This window comes from Caloenas nicobarica, chromosome 3 (genome assembly GCF_036013445.1).
Source record: "Caloenas nicobarica isolate bCalNic1 chromosome 3, bCalNic1.hap1, whole genome shotgun sequence".
In the NCBI taxonomy this organism is placed as follows: domain Eukaryota; kingdom Metazoa; phylum Chordata; class Aves; order Columbiformes; family Columbidae; genus Caloenas; species Caloenas nicobarica.
Window position 1 is genome coordinate 83,598,888 of NC_088247.1, and position 22,189 is coordinate 83,621,076.

At 41.9% G+C, this 22,189-nt stretch overlaps 1 protein-coding gene across 1 annotated transcript in view; it reads left to right on the plus strand.

Moving 5' to 3' along the window:
• EFCAB2 (EF-hand calcium binding domain 2) overlaps positions 1-19,122 on the plus strand; it is a 32,233-nt gene extending 13,111 nt beyond the window's left edge. The window contains exons 2-7 of the mRNA XM_065631904.1: positions 6,336-6,420; positions 10,663-10,735; positions 15,393-15,472; positions 17,301-17,343; positions 17,448-17,514; positions 18,526-19,122. Of these exons, the coding sequence (XP_065487976.1) occupies positions 6,336-6,420; positions 10,663-10,735; positions 15,393-15,472; positions 17,301-17,343; positions 17,448-17,514; positions 18,526-18,635 (458 nt within the window). The 3' untranslated portion in view covers positions 18,636-19,122. The remainder of the gene's footprint in view (positions 1-6,335; positions 6,421-10,662; positions 10,736-15,392; positions 15,473-17,300; positions 17,344-17,447; positions 17,515-18,525) is intronic.
• Positions 19,123-22,189: the final 3,067 nt, after the last annotated feature.

Genomic DNA, 22,189 nt, shown 5'->3' on the forward strand with positions numbered 1-22,189 from the left:
GTTGACCTAGGTGATGGTCCAGTTAATACTTGCTTAAAAGCCAGTTTGGGTCTTGTAAGATCTAATTGATAACCTTCTTGGAGTTGCAATTGTGAAGTCTCTTATTGTTTTGTTGCTTCACATTTAAGCAAATATACATTGTATATTTCTTCTCATTAGAGCTAGTCAGATTATTTTTCCCCAACACCTATGGCCTTATTTTCATTAGTGGTTTTGTGAAGGATTTTGGAAGAGGTCAGATGAAACAGTGGCTGCAAACATCAGATCTCTTTTGCTTTTTAGTTCATTTCTTTCACCCTTTTGCCCTGTACACCAAGATGATAAATTGGGAATCGCCCTTAAAGGGAGCATGGTATTCTTCAGGAACAGCACCAGTCTCCTTACTGGGGAATCGTTCCTACATCTTGACACATTTCTAGGATTTTAACTCCGTAGTAAAGCTGTAAGGAGTAAGATCTGTTTAGCTATTTCTGTTTGTTGGCCAAACCTTTTTTTTTTTCGCCTGTGCAGTAGGCTCAGATTTTAAGCAGGGACTTCACACTTTTTGTACCTTTTCCCCCTCTGGCTGGCTCAGATATTCCTCATGGCTCCACCACCTTCTCACCTCTCCTTTTTGATTGGCATTGTATGGCAATACAGAGAGTGTTACTTGTGATTTTGGGGATGATGGGAAGAGCTAGGGTTTGAAGGGGGTGGTATATGTTCCTTTTTCTTGTTGGCAGTCTTTGCATCCCCTTCCCAGTTTTTCAGTTGACAGCAGCAGGGTTGCTAGCTGCTTTTTGGGTTGAAATAATGGCCAGTGGGAAAGAAAGGAAATGGTGCTGGAGTCTGTAGCCAGTGCTGTGATTCTGTGCTTCCTGCTGATAAGCTCTGGTGAGTGGATGGGGAGATCTACAGAAGAGCTGTTGATAACAACACTTTTAAATAAAACCAGAACAACAACATGTAAGTGACTCTAAAACTGTCTGTCACTGAGTTGGGGTTACCCGGTTGTGTCCCTCGTCCTTTCAGACTGACTAGTTCAGTGAGGCAGCTTGGTGTGACACAGGGTTCCTGTCACCAGAGACCTCAGGGATTTCCTCACACCTGCTTGTAACCATAAAGTAGTACCATGGAGAGACGATGGAGTAATTAATGAGGTGTCCACATGCATATAGGAGTTGAAATATAAAATTGACTATATTTATTAAAATATGCCTAGATTAATGTTTATAAATATTTCAGGTATGTCGAGCAGTAACAGTAATAAAATCAATTCCACTGGTGCTTCTACAAATCAGCCATTAATTTTACTCTTTATGTAGCACGAAAAGAGTTTCAGAGTATTGCATTGTGTAAATAGCTTCATCAGGCTGCACTGGGACTAAACTTTCCTGTGAACAGCAAACAGATGCTGCTCCCCAGCATTTTGTGTGGTTGCTTAATATTGGCCTACTTGTTCTTTTGATACTTCTTTTTTCTGCATATAATTTCTCTTCAGTGAAAGGAAGGGTTGGCTTCTTGAACATGCAGAGCGACTGGCCCAGAGGAAGAAAAGGAAGCAAGCTCCTACACTAAAATGAGCTACACTAAAAAGGGCAAGAAGGAGAACCCGGGTAACTATAGACCGGTCAGCCTCACCTCCATCCCTAGGAAGGTGATGGAACACCTTATCCTTGGTGCCATCTTAAGACATATCAAGGATAAGAGGGTCATCGGGGCAGTCAGCATGGCTTCACCAAGGGGAAGTCATGCTTGACCAACCTCATAGCCTTTTATGAAGACATAACAAGGTGGATAGATGATGGCAGAGCGGTGGATGTGGTCTACCTTGACTTCAGTAAAGCATTTGACACCATCTCCCACAGCATCCTCACGGCTAAACTGAGGAAGCGTGGTCTGGACGATCGGGTAGTGAGGTGGACCGCAAACTGGCTGAAGGAAAGAAGCCAGAGTCGTGGTCAATGGGGTGGAGTCTGGTTGGAGGCCTGTAACTAGTGGAGTCCCTCAAGGGTCAGTACTGGAACCAGTATTATTCAATATATTAATCAATGACTTGGATGAGGGAATTGAGTGTACTATCAGCAAGTTTGCTGATGACACCAAACTGGGAGGAGTGGCTGACACGCCAGAAGGCTGTGCTGCCATCCAGAGAGATCTGGACAGGCTGGAGAGTTGGGCAGGGAAAAATCTAATGAAATACAACAAGGGAAAATGTAGAGTCTTACATCTGGGCAGGAACAACCCCAGGTTCCAGTATAGGTTGGGGAATGACCTGTTAGCAGTGTAGGAGAAAGGGACCTGGGGGTCCTGGTGGACAGCAGGATGACCATGAGCCAGCACTGTGCCCTTGTGGCCAAGAAGGCCAATGGCATCCTGGGGTGTATTAGAAGGGGGGTGGTTAGTAGGTCGAGAGAGGTTCTCCTGCCCCTCTACTCTGCCCTGGTGAGACCTCATCTGGAATATTGTGTCCAGTTCTGGGCCCCGCAGTTCAAGAAAGGCAGGGAACTGCTGGAGAGAGTCCAGTGCAGGGCCACGAAGATGATGAAGGGAGTGGAGCATCTCCCTTATGAGGAAAGGCTGAGGGAGCTGGGTCTCTTTAGCTTGGAGGAGACTGAGGGGTGACCTCATTAATGTTTATAAATATATAAAGGGTGGGTGTCACGAGGATGGAGCCAGGCTCTTCTTGGTGACAACCAACAGTAAGACAAGGGGTAATGGGTTCAAGCTGGAACACAAGAGGTTCCACTTAAATTTGAGAAGAAACTTCCTCACAGTGAGGATGCCAGAGCACTGGAACAGGCTGCGTGGGGAGGTTGTAGAGTCTCCTTCTCTGGAGACATTCAAAACCCGCCTGGACGCCTTCCTGTGTAACCTCACCTTGGTGTTCCTGCTCTGGCAGGGGGATTGGACTAGGTGATCTTTTGAGGTCCCTTCCTAACATTCTGTGATTCTGTGATTCTGTGAATCTAGCAAATTGTATCAACTAGAAATCACTTTTAAAGTGCTTGTTACTCAGGAGTCTGGCAGAGCCACATCTATGTATTGCTTCTGTTCTCTACAAAGACTGAAGCTGTGGTCTTTGGAGAAGAAATGTCACAGCTGAGGCGTGCTGCTTAAAGGCTGGCTTCAAATGGGCCTCCGAGTGCTGGGGAACACTCTGGACAAGCCGAAGAGGAGCAATTCAGTCTGAGAAAACTGGCAGAATTAATTTGGGAGTGCCAGCTCCCTGCCAGTTTTACTTAACTGCCAGTGTCTAAAGCTTTATCTAGTTCATGCTAAATAAACTGAGAAAACAGTGAAGGATAGTACAGGAAAGGAAATGGATAGTGAATACACTATTCAGTTAATGTGCCTGAGAAATGGATTTTAAGACATTTTGTCTTCTAATGGCATATGTGGTAGGAAAATAAATGAGAAAAACCCAAGTATCTGAAGCATTTTAGCAGCATAAAAATGGAAATAATGCATCATCCCTACAGGATGGATTTGAGGGAATAAGTAGTTGTAGATATTGGAATCTTTTTTGGCATGGTATGTTTCAATGTTTATTTATTTAAGCCATTTGAGATAATCAGATTATTTTATTTTTGATATTATCTATTGTTTTTCTGGTTAGTAGAATAAGTGAGTGAAATGTTTTAGTCAGTCAGAATGTAGGTATTTATTTCCTGAAAACTGCTAAAAAATTCCTCCACAGGGCAGCATAGAACTTTTGTTGATCTACCCATGGAGTAGAGTCTCCTCGTGCAGAAAGTTTTCAGTACATTAGAGCGTCACATCTGCTGAGTTAACTGCATGTCTGATCTCTTGGTGCCCTTCTTGAAGGGATCATTTTAAACCTTTATCCATTACTTATCCTAGAGCTGGAATCCATTTTTTCTCCCAAAGAGAGGTTTAACGTGAATCGTAGAAGTCTTCAGATAACTGACTTTGCCATCCTGAACTATGTTGAGCATCTTTGGCTTTCATTCCTAGAGGGAGGATGAGAGATTTAGGCAATAGCTTGTTAGGTGTTCACTCATCTCACAGAGAGCCTTTGAGAGGGCTACAGTATATTATGTTTTCTTCCGTGGATATGGCTCTTAATCACAACTTCATCTCAGTTCTCGGAAAAAAATATAGATTACCTGGTACTTAGATTAAATCATCAAGTTCATTTCATTTCAGGACCTTTCTTTGTCAGGACTCTTGAAACAGGCAAGATTGATGCATACTGTTTTCACAGAAGGTGAAGCTTGAAAAGGCTGGATGGCTACGTAGTTCCAATACTGGAAATGTGCCCCTGCCTTCCCCTGGTTAATTTTTGTTTCTACAGAAGCCTTACTCATCAAGCCAAGAATATACAGCTATAAATATTCCTTCATCATTTCTCTATTGCAAGACATAGCGTACAACGGAAGAGCCAGATCTCAAGAACTAAACTCCCAACAGTCTACATTGGAGACTAGATCCACGACTCTTAAGTAACCAAGAAAACTGATCAAATTTAGTAGTTTGAGAGTCTTTAGGGCCTGTTCTACAAGGAATCAAACCCACTTAGATTTAACTGTCTTTTTTGAAAAGGAATTGCATATGGATTTTACTGCTTAGGCATGTAAAGCGTAGGCATTATTGTCAAGCTATGAAAAGAGTACAGCTTGTCCTGTATCTGGGGACTGAACAAGGCTCTTCTTCAGTGAGCTCTGGTCTCCAATCCATCGTACATGTACCTGCCCATGTTCCCATCAGGGGAATAAAGTCAGAGAGAGGAATGCAGGATATATTCCTGCCTCTCTTTACATATCCTCTGGGAGAGTTCAGTACTAAACACAGATGGAAAGCAGCAGGCACTTGTACTTTTGTAAGGGGATGCACCTCTCTTCTGTATGAAGAACAGTTTCCTTTTGTCTGGATCAATCCACTACTATGTTGAGGTGCTTGCAGCTTGTGGTGGGTTGACCTTGGCCAGCTGTCCTCTGCCCTCCTTAACAGCACAGGGGAGAAAATACAATGAAAAAGCTCATGGGTCGAGATAAAGACAGGGAGATCACAAAGCTAATGTATCATTTAGCTATGTCCAGTTCTGATACCCTTTGCCAGAAAACACGTGTGTCATGAGGGCAATAGAACAAATGAAAAAATTGTTTACATGCTGCAGCCCCAGGGATTCCCAAATGATTGGGATTGTAGAAAACTAGGTATGAATTTGTTATGCCTGGTGAAACAGGGTCCAGTGGTTTAGTGCTGGTCAGAGCTGCTAAACAACACAACACCAGATGAGACTAAAGAAGAAAATAAATTGTCTAATAGAGGAGAGATACATCTTAATTATTGTGTTGAAAATACAGAAGTGTGAAAATGAGAAAACAAGTGTACTTGATACCAGTCTCATGTTCTGACTGTCACTGAAATTTTCCCTGCGGCATCCCTGTGGAGGCTCACAAAATGCTGCCTTCTGAGAGCTGGTTTGCCAGCCAGAGTTTGGAGCTGTATTTAGCCACAGAAACCAAACGTCTACTCCACATTACTTTACTTCCTATATTCTGTCTTTCAGAGTCAAACATTAATAAATGGGCTAACGAGTTCTCTCTTTATTGACCCTGTGTTCCTTGCCGTGAGATTTTTTTTGAGATGGACGCCTTCCTCTCTTTACATTCTTCTCTTCAGCATTTATTTTCTGGTACCTCCCTTACCCCAATAATGCAATTTCTGGCTTTAGATGAAATATAACTGTGGTAACTTATGCTGCTTCTTCCCCCATTCTTTGAGATTGAGAAATAAAAAGCAAATGCAGCAAATTGCTCCTTCCCCTTCACTGAGATCATCTTCCTTTCCAAACAATAAATTGTTTACCATGAGACGTATTCACAGTGCGTGTATCTTAGCCATCTCTTTATTCCTGCTTCTCAAGCTTTTCATACATGATGGCTAACTCGGTGGACATGAGAGCGCTTATATTTCCTTGGATGCAGGAACCTGGATGAAGTGACTCAGCCACATCTCAGGGCAGGCCTGGGCCCAGGTTCACCTTCCTCCTTCCACTGGCGCCGTGGTGTCCGGGGGCGCTCAGGCCTGTGGTCCAGAGGAGCTGTGGCACACTCTGGGCAGGTGATCATGCAGCTGAGATGCACCATTATGACCAGACTTGATGTAGCTGCAGAGCCATAGCAAGGCCATATTGTTAATATAAATGACAGATTTTGCATTTAGAGTGTTTTTTTTTTTCCGAAGAACTTGCTTTTTCAACGTACCTCTCCTGTCTGCCCCTTTATCAGTTTTGGTGCTTCTGCTGTTGCAGTTCTCAAATTGGAAATAAATCAGTTGCAACAGCTCAGTGAATCTTTCTTTTTCTTTTCTTATGTTTCTTTTTGCAGATGGTGCAGTAGCTGAAATCGAGAAAAAGATTATAGAAGCTTTTGAGGTGTTTGATCAAGGAGGCGATAAAACTGTGGGCATCAGGTTTGTAAATATCTTCACACAGAAATATTACAGGATCTAGTACAGAGATAAATAACTCCTTCAACGTGCATCTGCTTTATCAGAAAATGTAATCGAAACAGTCCTTTTCGCCCTGATGGGACAAGTATGTCTTTGCTTGTTTAATAGACATTTTGCATCACTCGGTGGCTGAAGACAAAGACTGGCTTGAGAGAGGGATGCTGGGACTGGTGGAGTCAAGAGGCAAGAGGAAACTGTAGCTAGACAAGAATTCTAAGCTGCAGTTATTACTAGCAAATTTATGCTCTGATAGCTCATTTGGCTTGACAAGTCCTGGATCCCACATGGATCCCCGCACTTCCAGGACAGTCCCAGCACATCGAGTGGTGTCCCTGCCAGTGTCTGTCACAGTTACCTGCCCTCAGCAGGTGTCTCCAGCGGCAGCGCATCCTGCACATCCCTCATCCTCTGAGGTGGTGCGGGAGGTGGATGTTGCTCTGACAGGGAGGTGTTTTTAGGAGACTTGGAAGAAACTCGCATATAGTTTGATTATATAACTTAAAAATAATAACAACAATAATATAATGAATATAAAGGTGATCATACTTGATTGCACCAAAAGTCCATTTAGCCCAGTACCCTTATCAGAGCTACCAATAGTTACTTGGGGGAGGCATATAAGGAACTGAGCAAATATGCTGTATTTCTTCTTGGTTTTTTGTACATCTGCCACATTATGATTTGAGTGGCGCCTGGTTTTTTCGTCTTGTGATAAATAGTGAACAATTGTTCTCTGTTAATCTTCTCGACAACATTAATGATTTCATAGCTGTTTGTCACATCTGTCCTCCATCACAGTGGTTTAAGGCTGAAGAGTCTGGATGTGTTTAATCTCTTAGGAGATGCTGTTCCATAGCTCTGGCCATTCTCTTTTGTGCTCCTTCTTGTTCAGCTTTCTCCTTTTTGAAAAGGGATGACCAGAACTGGGGGAATGGGCTGTACAGATGGGGGTCAGGAGGGAAGACTGCATGCACTATACCTTTACCATGCAATGTTGTGGAAATACAAACAAAATACCTGTCTAAAGGAGTAAGAAAAAGTTCAATGGAAGATAAAAACATGGACTGTTAAACTGATGAGGACATAACTCGCTACAAGATACAGAGCTGAAGAAAATGTAAAAATTCCTGAATAATCTTAATTCTGATGCTTTTTACGTTTGAATATCTGCCAGTGCTACTTTAACTTCATTTTGACATAAACATCCATACATGTGACAGTATGGCTTTTGTTTTAAAATACATAAACCACACATTTATGTCTCACTGAGTGGATTCTGAAGTTGTTATAAGCTGTTGTCCTTAAAGTTTATTGAAGTAATTTTTTATATTTCCGATTACTATTCTCAAAAGAATATCACCAGAACTTTTAATTATAAATTAATTATTTAGTATAAACACTACAAAGGAGTGTGAGAACTGGTGAAACTGTTGTCATTAGACATTCCTCACAAAGCCAATTTGGAAGACATCTTTAATTGTTCCAAACGTCTTTTCTACATTATAAAACAGAGGTGAGAAAGGTGCAAAATACATATGTGATGGTTTTAGCAATGCATGCTTACTGGTGCCACTAAATTTAAGAAATTTTGGGTACTTCATGGAAACGAAATGATTTTTCAGTTATACTAGATGGGGAGAATTTCAGGGTACGTCTCCACACTCGGTACAATTGCTGTTCCTTTGCCCATAGGGCTCTTTGGGAAGAGCGCTCACTTAAATCTCTGGGCCGGTCCTCAGGGAGGTGCCCAATGCCAGGGCTGCCCCGGTGCCCCTCCTGCTGCCCTGCTGTCCTGGCTGGGGGTGGGACAGGCCCTGGCTAGTGGGTCCTGCCACCCGCCATGGGGAGTCCCTGCCTCTGCCACCGCCCAGCCCTGGGGAACCCCCAGCCCTGGGGAACCCCCAGCCCTCACCGCACCACGATATACCAGTTGTTTATTTGTCATTTACATCTGCAGTCCTGGCTGAATAGCTGTAAAATTTGCTGCACTCCTCAGTCTATTATATAGTGGATACAGAGCTTGAGAAAATGTTACAACAATGAAATAGTACAAAGAGACTTTTTGAAAAATTTATTTGGTAAGTCATAAGGTGAGAGGGGATTTTCGAAAGTACGTGCACAATTTCACATCAATTTTTATCTTAGTCTGCTTACTAACAATGAACAACGATTTATTGTGTAATTACACCCAGGTTCATATTGCAGGACTATATCACAATAACAGGATTATTAATGGCTGATTATCTTGTATCAGAAGGTGGCAGTACAGCACAATTCTTAACCACAGTTGTATGAATGTTATTGCCTGAAATATCAGATTCCTGTGAAGAATATTGAAAATTACCCTGGCTTGACAGGCCAACGTTGGTATTGCATGACTCCTAATCCAAATACAAGTTAGTAAGAAATTAAGCATGAGGAAGGCAGTATTGTTTCGTGCTGCTTACAATACACGCTGAGTGAAGGGCTTTGGTGATTTTGGAAATCGTGTCACTGGAAGTGTTATATGTAGGGTGAAAACTATGGCCCAAAACTTAATTGCATCTGTGTTACAAAACCTGTATGAACATAAAGTAGTTTTAACCATCATTTTTGTATGCTAGAAACTACACAGCAGAAACCGCAGTTGCTGAACTAAGTGAGAGGAAGTGGTTAAGAGAAAAATGCAATGTCCTATCTGGGTCCTTTAAACTCCATCTTATTACCAAATGTGACGTGACTTTTTTGACCACGGACACTTCAAACAGCCTCCTCGTGCTGGCTCATGTGTAGCCCGTCAGAAACAGCAGCCAGCAACACAGATTTTGCAAACTCTTTCGGGGCCTGGCTTACCTGAGTCACCTGGCGGTTTTGCCGAGTGTGACGTGGGGCAGGAGATGACGACAACCTTCCCACCTCTGCCAGTCTGCTAGAGTGGAACTCGGGTGGGACAGCAGGGAGGCATGGTTTGGGTTGGGTGTTCCTCTGGGAGAGGCAGAGAATATTTGCAAGTATCTTTTAGCTGGAAAAGATGAGAGAGTGCGGGAGTAAGAGCATCAAATACAGTATATCCATACTAGCAATAGGATGCATGGGCAAGGATTTTAAAAACAGGACTAAATGTCTGACTTCGCTGAGGCCGATGGCCAAACTCCCATTCACATCCACGAGGGACAAGGTTTCACTGAGTCATTTGAGCGGATGGCTTCGTTTCATAACAACCGTGTGTGTGGGACTGGGTTTTGTTTTTTAACGCTTTTTGTGCAGCCAGCCCTTTCCTCTCTCTGGTGTACTGTAGTGCTTCTCAATTGGTGTCAGTCAGAATGGGAGCTCCTTGGGACCTGCCTGAGGAGGCCAAAGACTGACCCATATAACTTGACATGTGCTTGGTGTGCCACATTTGAGGCCTTACTGTTGTAAGCTGATTTTACAAAGGTCGTTGCCTCTTGAATCTACCATTTTTATTAGGCAATCTATTTTTTCCCCCAAATGTACCGGTGAAGATGAGGAAACCAAAGAGGTTTGAATCGTGGGAACCACCAGCTCCGTGGATACTTATTCAAATATGCTTGAAATTTTGTGTTGCAGAATTGGACTGAAAATTGCAAGCAATATTAATGCTTCTGTTATTTTTTTTTTCAGTCATACCATAAATCTGATTAGTACTCCTTTTTTACAGTATTTCAGTACTTTGGCATCTAGTCTGTGATGTTGTTCATCTTTAACTTTTTTGAGGCATTGTCACTTCAGTCAGAATTTTATTTAGAGTCTCAGAGCAACTGCACCCAGGTTCAGCAGTAAACGGCAGCTATGAATATATTTTGCAGTGTGAACAGGGTGGTGATAAGCCAATGTGTTGGTGCATTTGACTCTTTGAGAGCACAGCAGGGCTGCCTCCTTCTTGACCTTTATAAGTGTAGACTTCACTGAAATTAAGCTTAACAATTAGAGGACAGCAGGTGAAAAGTAACCTGCACACAGTGCACTGCAACACAATGGTAAAGAGGAATTTTTGGGGAAAGTCACAAGAACAATTATACTATTCCAAAAAGCTCCAGAATATTTAATGTCTGCAAAAATAGGCATTGCTCACTGAGACATCATCTTAAAAGTCCACATACATGTGCTTGGGTGCTTGTACATGCACACTCCTGTATGCAAGCTCTGAACTGGTATCTGGATTCTCCACAGACACACTAATATTGCAGATTTACTTTCTTTCAGAGACATTGGTTCAATTGTCAGGTCACTGGGTTGCTTCCCAACTGAGGCAGAACTACATGAACTGCTTGCAAATGTAAGTGTTTGGATCTTTTTGTATTTTCTTACAATCTTAAACTTGCACAAGTTTGACCCTCCTGCACTGCTATGTGGCAAACCTAAGCTCTTCTCCCAGAGGCTGGAAGTATCATGGAAGTGATTCAGGCGGGCAGTCTCTCAGGTAGTCCTGAAGAAAGACTTTAGGCTGATGAGGTAACAACATTAATGGGTAAAGATAAGGAGTCTTTAACTCTTTTACCCCCAAAGATCACTGTGCCACTCTGCCAAGGCGGAGGGGCGTTTATAGAAAACGGAGGAGAAATTGGTTTTGGCTGATGAAAAAGAATGTACTAAGCCTCAGTTGGATTATGATATCCAAATCCTAACCAACTTGCTTTTCTGACACACACTGGTGATTAAGTAATAAAATTTAGTTCTTGAGCGGGTGTTTAAGGTATACATCAGATTCCAAAAAATACACAGAGGCAAGACCTGCGATGTTTTTTGATTGCGTCCTGTTATTGCTGTCTTATAGCAGGACCTCTCAACTTTCTGTCCTTCATGAGGTCTCTCCCAGTCTTGAGCTTTCTAAGTAAGCTTTTCTTACTTGATTACTTAAGCCTGTAAGTCAGACTTCAGATATAAAATCTCACGAGACCTTGCAGTCCTCCCATTCTCACCATGATACACAAGGGTAAGGAACTTCAATCACATTTCTCTGCACTTTTTTCCTGCACTAATTTTTGTCTCCTTACCTCATGCTTGTAATAGGAATGACAGTGTGCTGGTGCCTTGGCAGGGTATGGTTAATAAATGGGAAAAAGAAGTGGGAAAAAGACTTCATATTCTTTTTGCAAATGGATGTGCTGCCTTAAGGAATGGAAGATGCTGGGGCTGAGAGGTGGGGGAAGGATTTTTCTTTTTCATGTATAGGTCAGGATACTGCGAACTGCTCTCTCTTGCTCTATTTTCCTGTCCCCAACAAAAATTTGGATGGTTGCAGTAGTAATCTATACTCAATAGCCTTGTCTGGTCTCTTGTAGATCAGAATTTAGTGTAAGAAGTCTTGTGCAAATGACACAGCTGCATCAGATGAGGAAGTGCAAAGAACCATCAGTGGAGAAAAATCTTTTAACATGATACTACAATGTCTGCTCTGGTTCTATACTCTCAGTACCAGATTGTCCCAGCTCCCACTGACAACAAGACTAAATGGAAAGAGAAATTATGGTGCTTAATATAGATGATATTTTTAGTGACCTACAGAGATTTTTGTGTGCAGCAAATGAACAGTGCAACTGATGCAAGATACAGAGCTGAGAAAAGGAAGGGGATGCTTTGACCGCTGCCCCCTTAGTCCAGGGCAACCAGGAAAGTTTGAGGCTTGCCTCCCCCTCCCAGATAGATTGGACCTTTTTATTTTTTTTTTTTTTTTTTTAATTTTCAGCATTACTGAATATTTGAGATAAGTAATACTTTAAAAAGTACAATGCAAAGCAGCTATGAGGTGGAAGATTCTTGAGATACAACAGTATAATATGTATGCAATTGTTGATTATAAGGATATCAAGTTAAAAGTACGGATACTACAAGAAGAATACATTCCAGAGTAATGATTAACCTTAAAGAACACTGAATCGCAAGTTAAATCTCAAAGAAGATTTCATGGTGCCTGTAAATGAAACCTTGGCATAGGTTTAGTACCAGAAGAACACTGTCTCCTTGTAGAAACCTTAATATGTTAATCACAAATATGTCTTAATTTTTATAAGATACCATTGTAATTGACTATGGTAATACCGTTTTATCTTCATCTAGATAAAGTAAAAGTTGCCTCTGTTGGCCAATTTCTAACCAAGCTATTTCTCCAGTATTTTTGCCCATTGTAAGCTGTGATTAATTTCTGGTTCTCCCTACTTGTGTCTTTCAATCGTCTTCCTATTAGCCTTATTGTAGCTAAACTAGCATATGTTGCCTTCAAATTACTCATATCTGTCAAATCAGCATTCATAGAATTATCTCTAAAAATTTTCATATACTGCTTCCTGTATTACCTTATGCTAAACGCTATACTTAATATCATATCTTTAGGCCTACTTATAAAGTTAAGATTAAATGATGAGCCTGAAGATAGTGAAAGCTAATCTGAGGGTCACTACAATGCCTGGAGTTTGAAATCCCAGGTCCAGAGCACTGCTCTGCCACAGATCTCCTGCATAACTCTGGAAGATGGTTTTGTTTCTTTGTGACTCAAGTCCCCAATTATTATGTGGATAATAATAGTATGGCTGTGAGAGCAGAGATACAAAACATAATGGCTGCTACAATTATGGAAGCTGTGGATGTACCCAAAGGAATGAAATAGAACAAAACCCAGAGTATGAACAAGTGTGTTATTGTAACAGTCACTGTGAAAAGAGGATGAATTAAAAAAAAAAAGGAAAACATCAATAGGAAATGAGGTGTAGAACAGGAATGAGCATGAGGAAGATGATACATCTACCTGCAAATCTGAATACTTAGGCTTAAGTGAGGTTAATATATTAAATTTATTCACATATTTATTCAATGTTACAGATAAGATTAATTTTATCAGCTCAAGATACTGCTGGTCTGGTAGAGCCACTGAAATGGAAGCTGTTCTTTCTAGGTCAGAGGAAGCTGTTCGAGGTTGCTCATCACCTCCCAGGACTGGGTCTGTTGTCAGGAACAGCATGTTTCCTCCACAGATTGCTTTCTGAATGCAAAATACAAATAGCAAACCAACAAAACAAGACAAATCTGGATGATATTTGTCAGTGAGGGCTCACATTTGACATGTATTTGTTATGTTGAACTTTGAAGTAGTCATTGCTGGTGAGTTCTGGTGTGAAAATTAGGATGAACTTCCGCTGTTTGGATGGGCAGATCTAATTTTTGTGGCTCTTAAACTTGGTTCATATAACTCGTCATCTTCATGGATGTTTTGAGTCCTTGCTTTTTTGGTTGTACTGCTTAATTTAAGACTCGTCTATCTTAATTTCCAATAAATAGCTACCATATTTCCTTTTCTGTCTCTGTGGACTTTTGACCTAATAATGGTTGAAGCACTGATGTTTCCTAAAACATCCAGTGTACTTTTACATCTCAATATTCGTGATGCATGGAGTAGTTCCATGTATTGACTAACTGTTATGTCACTGGAAGGAAGTTAAATTTTGCCAGGTATTTTTTTACATCTTTTCAATCGGTTGAGCAGTAAAACAAACGATGCTGTAGTGGCAAAAGCTACCATTTCATTTATCATGAAGCACGCCACAGCTTCGTTTCCTTGCTAAAGATCCTTTCTGCTCGACTCCTCAAACAGAAGGGGAAAAGTGCTTTTCCAAGCCACTTTCCACCCTAAAGCAGCAAGGGGCGGTGGTGGCCTGCTTTCAGGAACCAAAACCCTTCAAGAGCACTGGAGAAGAGCGTGCAGCACCAGTTGTACCTCTCCCTTTAAGCTACTGGATGTGTCAGGCATCATCCCCAGCTCAGGCTCCGCTCTCAAGAGGAAGATTTCGTACTTCCTCTTTTCCTGGCTCAGTTAGGAGATTTGAAATCGGTGCCTATTTGAGTGTTCTTTCAGTCTGAGCTGTGTCCTGGAGAGCCTAGCAAGGTGTCGCTGCTGCCATGTGAGACCACCAGGCACACATCCAGTATCAACACAGACAGGAACAGGCTAGCTCCGTCAAGAAGGCTCCTGTTGGGAGTAAAACTTGAAATTTTCAGGGGAGAGGGATGTGGTAGGATGACAGGGAGCAATTTTCATCACATTGCTTGTCTCCTGTGGAAGTACAGGAATGCTGTGAGAATGCGGCTACAAGCCCCCCATGCGTTAGGGCTAATCTATTCATTTATTTAGGAGGCAGGGGGAAGCTTTTCTTTGTGTAGCATTTTATGGGCTGCCTTGTGACTGTTTCAGACTGCCCTGACTGGGTCTGCCTGCCTCTCTGGTCCTTCCCCTGCCGATTCTCTCTGGCTATGAAACATGTGGAGGCAACAAATTCCATCCTTGAGGTGTACTAGACTGGGGCTATGTCCAAACTAGCACATTAAATGTGCCCAGAAACATCCTTGGGAGTTGAAGCCAGCTGGCACGCAGTAGTTCACGTCTGCCCTGGTAAATGTTTGATGCGGAGCGGCGGCACAAAGCAGCGTGCTGGGGAGCGGTCCCCAAGGGCCCAGCCGGGCCTGGTGGCTGCTGGGGGTGGCACAGCCCAAAATCATGCCAGGGAACGTGCCGGTGGTTTCCTGTTCTGGGTGGTCACATTACAGCGCTTGGGAATGTTCCAGGTCCTGCTAGACTTCGCTAGTGTGGATGCGGTCTGGATGTTTAAACCTCGGCTCAGTTATTGTGGCAGATGAGTTACTGGGCATCCAGTTCCTTTGCGTGAATGGATTCTAAGCACAAGAGGGCAATATTGAGTTGTTTAAAAGTGTCTATAATAGCAGGCCTATGTTTTGCCTGGGATATTATTCCTTCTTGGATTTCTTTCTATTTGATCACAAGCATTTCACTCAGATGTTATGCTGCCATGTGATATTAAAAACCTGATATAAATATTCGAAGTCTGACTTTGTAATTTTAATGCAAGAACCACCCCAATTTTCTGGTTTTCATATTAGTTCGTTAATGAGTCATATAACCTGCCATACTTAAGCTTTATTTTTAGGTAGAAAAAGAAGAACCGACCGGATACATTCATCTGGAAAAATTTCTTCCAGTGATGACAAAAGTACTACTCGACAGAAGGTAATGGAAAGTGGATTTTCTGTGTCCGTAGTTTATTCCAGATTTACAGGGTTGATTCTGAATAAATATATCTACAGTAATTTTATGTAACTGGAAGGAGTAGAGATTTTTTATATTATTTAAACTCAATGTACATTAGCTTGATAGATTTTGTTTCAAAATGACTTTGTATACATAAAGTTATGTTGTATGGATGATATAAATAATAACAGCTTATAATAATGAATTGTGATAATGTGTAGCTTTTGTATTTTTAATGTGAATCAGAATTAACTTGCTATTCAACATGTTTCTTGCATCTGTGAAATATTTTATATGCAAATTAGGGTCATAACCATTACTTTCTCTGAACATGTGAGTTACAGTTACTGAGAAGCACAGTCTGTTACAATGTATTTTTAATAAGTTTTATAAATCAGCTTCATGTTCATGTCTCAAAATGACTGCTAGGTACAGTTGAGTGTACACAATGAGCACTCTAAAAGACTGCTGATCTAAAAGTCTAGAACAAAAACACTGTTTGTTATTCAAGGGTACATAGAAATCTTTGCATGTACACAGGAACTTGTGCTATTTTGGTATTTTGCACTAAAGCAAGGTTACTTATAGGGAATTTATCTTTCTTTTTAAAGATGTTAGCCCAGGCTTTCGCGAGACTCAGTCGTGTCCACTACTGAGAAGTTACTTTGCACATGGAGGGCCTTTGATAGGAGGGTGTTCTACACATGAAATAGCTGTAGGATTTCCCAAACCTGTCGTGTAGCATCCAGAGGCAGCAGGGTCCCCTTTGGGGCTGCGTTTGAGAGCCTTTGCGCCTGTGCCTGCCCATGGACCAGCCAGCAGCGTTCGGGTCCCGGTGTGCCGGCACAAGTGCGTTGCCTTCCCAGTTCCTGTACCTTTGCCTTCTCTGGCCTTCATGGCACATTGCTGGTTTCACACTGATGTTCACCCTTCCACAAAACGCTACTTTGCTGCGCCGGGCTCTCTTCTCCTCCTCCACACAAGCACACGCACACACACAAAACCTACACACTTCCCTGGGCTAGTGCAGGCTTGTCAAGACCCGCTTTGTCTTTTCGGGCACTGTGTCCGTAGCTCACTTATCCACGGGCACATGAGATTTGGATCACAAAAACCACATTTGATATTTAGATAGTAAAAGAGCGAGACAGGTCTGGACAAAACAGTCAAGGAGTTAGAGCTTCCCTGTCTTCAAAGTCTTTTCTTCAGTGTTCTTGGGGGTTGGTGAGAATCTACTGGGATATGGAAGGTCTCCGTTGCTGCACAGGGCTTCCTTTCCACCTCTGAAATCAGGCCCGCGTGTGCATGTACACACATGCCCAGTTCTCCCGTGTCTCTGAATTGCTACTGACAGACCTTTTCTTTTATAGCTACCGGCCTCCTTTGCTCGTTGTCGGATCATTAGACCGACAAGTCTCACTAGGTGATCTGTTGCCTAACCAGCATAAATGCACAAAACTTTGTTTTCTTGGTTTGGCCATCTTCTGTTCAGTGCATTGACTACATGGAATGATTCAGTTATTTTTGATTCCTACTAACCCGCTCAGCCAGCCCAGGCATGCAGAAGCCATTCATCTGGCTCCTTAGCATGAGGAAAATTAAACAAGTGTACAGTAGAAGACATAAGAGGTAAAGATATGGACGGTTCCAAAAAGTCATGCTGTAATTAAAAGTTTGATAGGCAAACTTAGTAAATTCTCATAGAAAAAAAGTTTTCCCTTTCCTTTAGTACTCACATTTTATTCTTTCAGAATGGTACAGCTGCTTGGCAAACAGTGACTTAACTTTTCTGATTCAATGGTTTCAGCTACCGGCCTATTCCAGAAGATGTTCTTCTACATGCATTTGAGGTCTGTAACTAAATATTCAAGTACCTAATTGTTGGAAAGAATTGCTGATTCTCTATTCAATATGGTTAAACCCACTAGGCTTTATTTTTTTTTTTGCTTTAAAGGCTTTGGATGAGAATAAATGTGGATATATTACTAAAGAGGACCTGGTCAAATATATGACTGGAGAAGGTAATAAGACTTTTGTAATGTCAGTATTTAAGTAAATAAACATTACATGTGCATTTGACACCTTGAGGTCCTCATTCTGCATGCCAAAACTTGTGGGAGTAGATACATTGTTTTGAAACAGTTACTGTGAAACTGTTACTGTGATGAGTGGATGCAGAGTAGAACATTTCACTGGTGAATAATGCCTGCTTGCAGACATAATAAAATAGAGATTATTACTATTATTAAGATTAATAATTCAGCCTTGTGTGGATATTTTATGATTCTGTGCACATCTCTGTGCTTCCCAAGAATGTGCCTCCTTTTCTGTGCTCCTATAATATTGTAGTTTAGAATTCCATGTTTCGGGTAGTTTCAGTGCTCATTCCTGCATTATCTTGATCTTAATTCTAGTGCCGTATGCAAACAAAGAGATTCAAAGACCAGATTTAAGTTGTATATCATGTAATCCTCAATATCCTTTGAAGAGCCTGAGCCTGCTTTTCTTGCATGGCTGACTCATGCCTGCCTGCCTCAAGTACAAAATGATGTGCAGGCTTTGCGTGAGACCTATCCTCAGATGGGGACCTTGCTCTCAAAGAGGGATGCAGTAGGCCATCAGCAGCTTTGAAGCTCCTGAAAGAGAAAAACCAGAAGCCTTTCACGATGTAAATACAAGTGAAACGGTAGCCAAATGAAAGATAATAATTCTAATGTATTCATTACAAGAATTCACTCTGACAAAAATGGTTGTTTCAAAATCCCTGTGGCAGAGGAACAGGCTGTTTTAGAGTCAGTGAACTGAAAGGAGATCAGAAGATCCAGCCCCTCTGTCTCCTTTCCCTTAGACCAGCTTGCTTAGTGTGTGGGACTCACATTGGCAAAAGTGAAGGAATTGGATCTTTAGTATTGCTCCTTTTCTCCTCTGTATGAGGACTGAAAGAAGATCCTTGCAAGGGAAAAGCAGGGCAATTTGCCAGCCTACAAAAGAATATTTATTAAGACAAAGTGTAATTCTCTGCTGTCTTTTAGGTGAGCCTTTTACTGAGGAAGAAATGGAGGACATGCTCTCCACGGCTCTAGATCCAGAAACAAATACTGTTCACTACAGAGACTACATTTTAAAGCTTATTGTAGAGTAAAGTTAAGATCTTCCCCTGTCGTGTTTGAGATGCCTTTTGGTAACAGCAGTGTAGCTTGACAGTTACCTGAAATATGTATTTTAAAGTTTAACAAAGCTCGGCCTGGGACCTTGTGCTTATAATTAAAATAAAATCTGTGTAGCTGTATTTCCTTGGGTTCTGTATACATGTTGAAATATATTCACACCTGGAAAAAGAGCTCTTGACAGAAATACTGTGTAAGGTCTGGAAAAGAAATCATGGATTTGGGTTTGAAAAATAACAGGAAAAATAATGTTAATGGAGTCAAGAAATGACTTTACAATTGCTTCTGAAAAGCTAACGGAAAATGAGACCTGTGAAAGTGGGTAATAAGTAGGTGAGTACCTTAAGATGACTAAAATTGTGAAGGCATGCTAATAAGATAAGGCTTTTATATTTAAATGTAATCCCTGTTTGTGTTTAACTAATAAAGCACCAGGTAAGTTACTGCCTTTGAAATAATATTATTGATCAAATAAACTTTCTACAGCTTCTAATTTTTGTCAAATATTTGTGATTTGTTTACTCTAGGCTATTAAACTGGACCAGTTAGTTCCATTTTATGTTACTCATCCATTGGCACATGGTGTTTTGCTTCCATTTTAAACATGCAGGTAACACTCAAAGCATTGCCACAGTCAAATTTACCAACAGAGTAGTCATTGAGAACATTGCTGTTACTATAGGCAATAAACAGTTCCCCTTTCATAACTAGTTTGAAATTAAGGAGCTAAAACAGTTCAAAACTTAGGATCGTAGGACTGGAATTTGATTTTCATGAAGCGGTGAAGCACCATTTTTTGAAAGATGATAGTGTAGAATATGTCTCAGCTACCCTTGCTAGAAGACCACCACAGGCCTCACTGCTCTTCTCATTTGTAGCTTAATCATTTTCTTGACTGTTACTGTACTGCTGTCCTTTGACTTGAGTTCGAGCCCTTTCCCCTTCGAGCTCTTGCCTTGTACATCATCTTCTAAGAAGTGACCAGTGGTTGCCCTCAGCTGAGGAGGTCTCAACTTGTAGGAGGAGATTCTCCAGTCTGGTCCCCAAGGGCACCATCTTGCACTTTGTGCTCCATAACTTGGACCCGATTTCTGGTTTTCTACTCTCTATCAAGTTTGGTTTCCTTCTGTACAGTCTCCTACCACTCCTCTGCCTTAACTGCATATCCCAGCTCTGTGTCATCAGCAGGCTTCATCAGCTGATGAAATCCAGGGAAGCCTGACTCACAGAGGCACTGAATGCCTTACCTACTCCCTGTCATGCCCTTCTAGTGGCAGGTGGAAAGCAGAGCACGGGGGTCCTCCTGTCAGGTCTTTTGCTCTGCCCATTTGTTTCACTTGAGCTGGAAGCTCAGAGGGGCTGTTTTCATACACAGCTGCAAGGGAGCTGCTGTGCTTCACAAACAAGAGATTAGCACAACCTAAATGTGGTGTTGGAAGCAATCTGAAGGAGACGATTTTTAAATTCTCTTTCTACTTTGCTCACCTATGTTGTTTTTCACTGGTATTTTCTTAAACAGTAAAGCAACAGAGAGTTAATGCAGATAAATAACATTTGCCTGGTTCTAAACCCGAGTTTCCATCTGGAAACCACTGTTGCACTGGTCCTAAGGCTGCAAAGCACTCTTGTTAACACATTTACTGTGGATTTAATTTGTTTCATCAGTAAGAATGAAAAACAAAGGTAATCATTTGTGTTATAATGTGTGAAGATCCAGATTTTTTGAGATTAAAGCAAGAGCAACAAAGGTTCATTAAGAAAATATATTTTTATTAGCCTTCTTTAGTGTCTCTTTGAAAGCTGAAATTATTTTCCCTAGATGAATCCTTGTTGTGTTTGATGTACAGTGTGTTGTACTGGATCTCCAACACAGCTGGTGTGAATACAAGTTTCATTCATATTCTGTGGTCTGGGAGCCACTGTCAGCCTCATCTTGGGTGTCAGCAGGAAGATGCTTATTTCAGGAAATCATTTCATAGCTCACAGTGCTCCAGAGAGCACAATTTGCTTCTGGTGGTGCTACCCCAGGAGCCGCCTCGGCTACTGCTGTATCAAATCAGGATGCCCATGAACCACACAGTTACAATTCATAGTGCAGATAGGATCTTAACATCTATCCTTTGATGACATATGTAACTTTTTATCCTGAAGTCCTCAAATGCAAGGGAAGAGGGTATTTTGGCAAGTAAAAAGTGGGATTGTGTCTGAATTTATCATACAGCAACTCCTCCAGTCCCTTCTTCTTATACCTGTCCCCAGGAAAGATACGTGCAAATAGGCCAGAGAAGAGCTAATTGCAGATTTCACTTTGGACCTAAGCAACCAAACTCCATTGCCTATAGAGTTTCCAAATTGGGGGTGAAGTACGTGTCAAGAACCAACCTCGGATTCTGTAGGATCCTAAAAGCGGAGTGTTCCCTGCCAGCCAGGATCACGTAGCAGTGATCTGAGTGGCTTGTGAAGGAGCTGCCCCACGGGTCACCCCAGGAGTGGCTGAGCAGTGCCACACACGGCTGTTCCCTTGCCCTTGGCTTTCCTGACTTGCCAGCCCCTTCCATGCCCACCCATCTCCCCGTGCTGGTGGTGGGCTGCGTAAGGGGACTCTTCTCAGCTCCCTGGGATGGGCTCTCTGAGTACCCTGCATCTCTCTGCTCCTGGGGATGAGCAGGGTCCCACACCCTATGGGGAGGAGGGGAGACTTAGGGAACCATTTTGCTACAACTAAAAAAACCTCTTTGTTTCTAAACTTGAGGGGAAAAATGTATTACTTCTTCCTCATCTTTGAGGTGGACAAATTGAACTGCTGATTGGTCTTGAGCTGTCTCTTGCTACATGTCTCTCCTTGCTGGCTGTTTTGCCTCTTCCCTCAAGATCGGGAACCAGGATAAGGGAGGGGATCACACTGGGAAGCCTTTAGGGAGGAACAAGCCTAGCACCTGGACTAAATCCACACAGGGGAACAGAGCCAAGGCTTTGAAGAAACTGGGGAAGTCAGAGCATTTTTGACCTAATTGAAGGAGGGAGAGGGAAGGGAACTCATTACGCAGAAGTACAAAAGAAAACAAAGAGAATAAGAAGAAGAAATCAAAGAAGCAAACCCTGGAAACCATCTACAAATACAACTGAATCAGCAGGCTGTTTACATCACTGCTGCAAGTTGTAGGCTGGACAAGACTTTACTTGTTTAAAACTTTAAGTAGGTTCAATTGTGTCAGGACATATCTGGTATATAGTGGAGACCTTCTCAGTCTTATTGATACTGTGGAGAAATTCTCCCAGCTGCTGAACTTGGGTTTGAGTGTCCCATTGCTCGTATTCCAGGTAGTACTTTGCTTTTTGTGTTTCCCTCATCAGCTTTGGAGTTGCTTCTCCAAAACACTTCTCTGTCTGCTAGTGACAGGCCCATATATATTCACACCTGAAGGCTTCAACATTTTCCTATTGCAATGCATACCAATGTGGTATTTGCAGTTCTCGTAGACTCTCCACTGACTGTGGGCAGAAACAGAAGTTGCAGGACTTCCTCAAC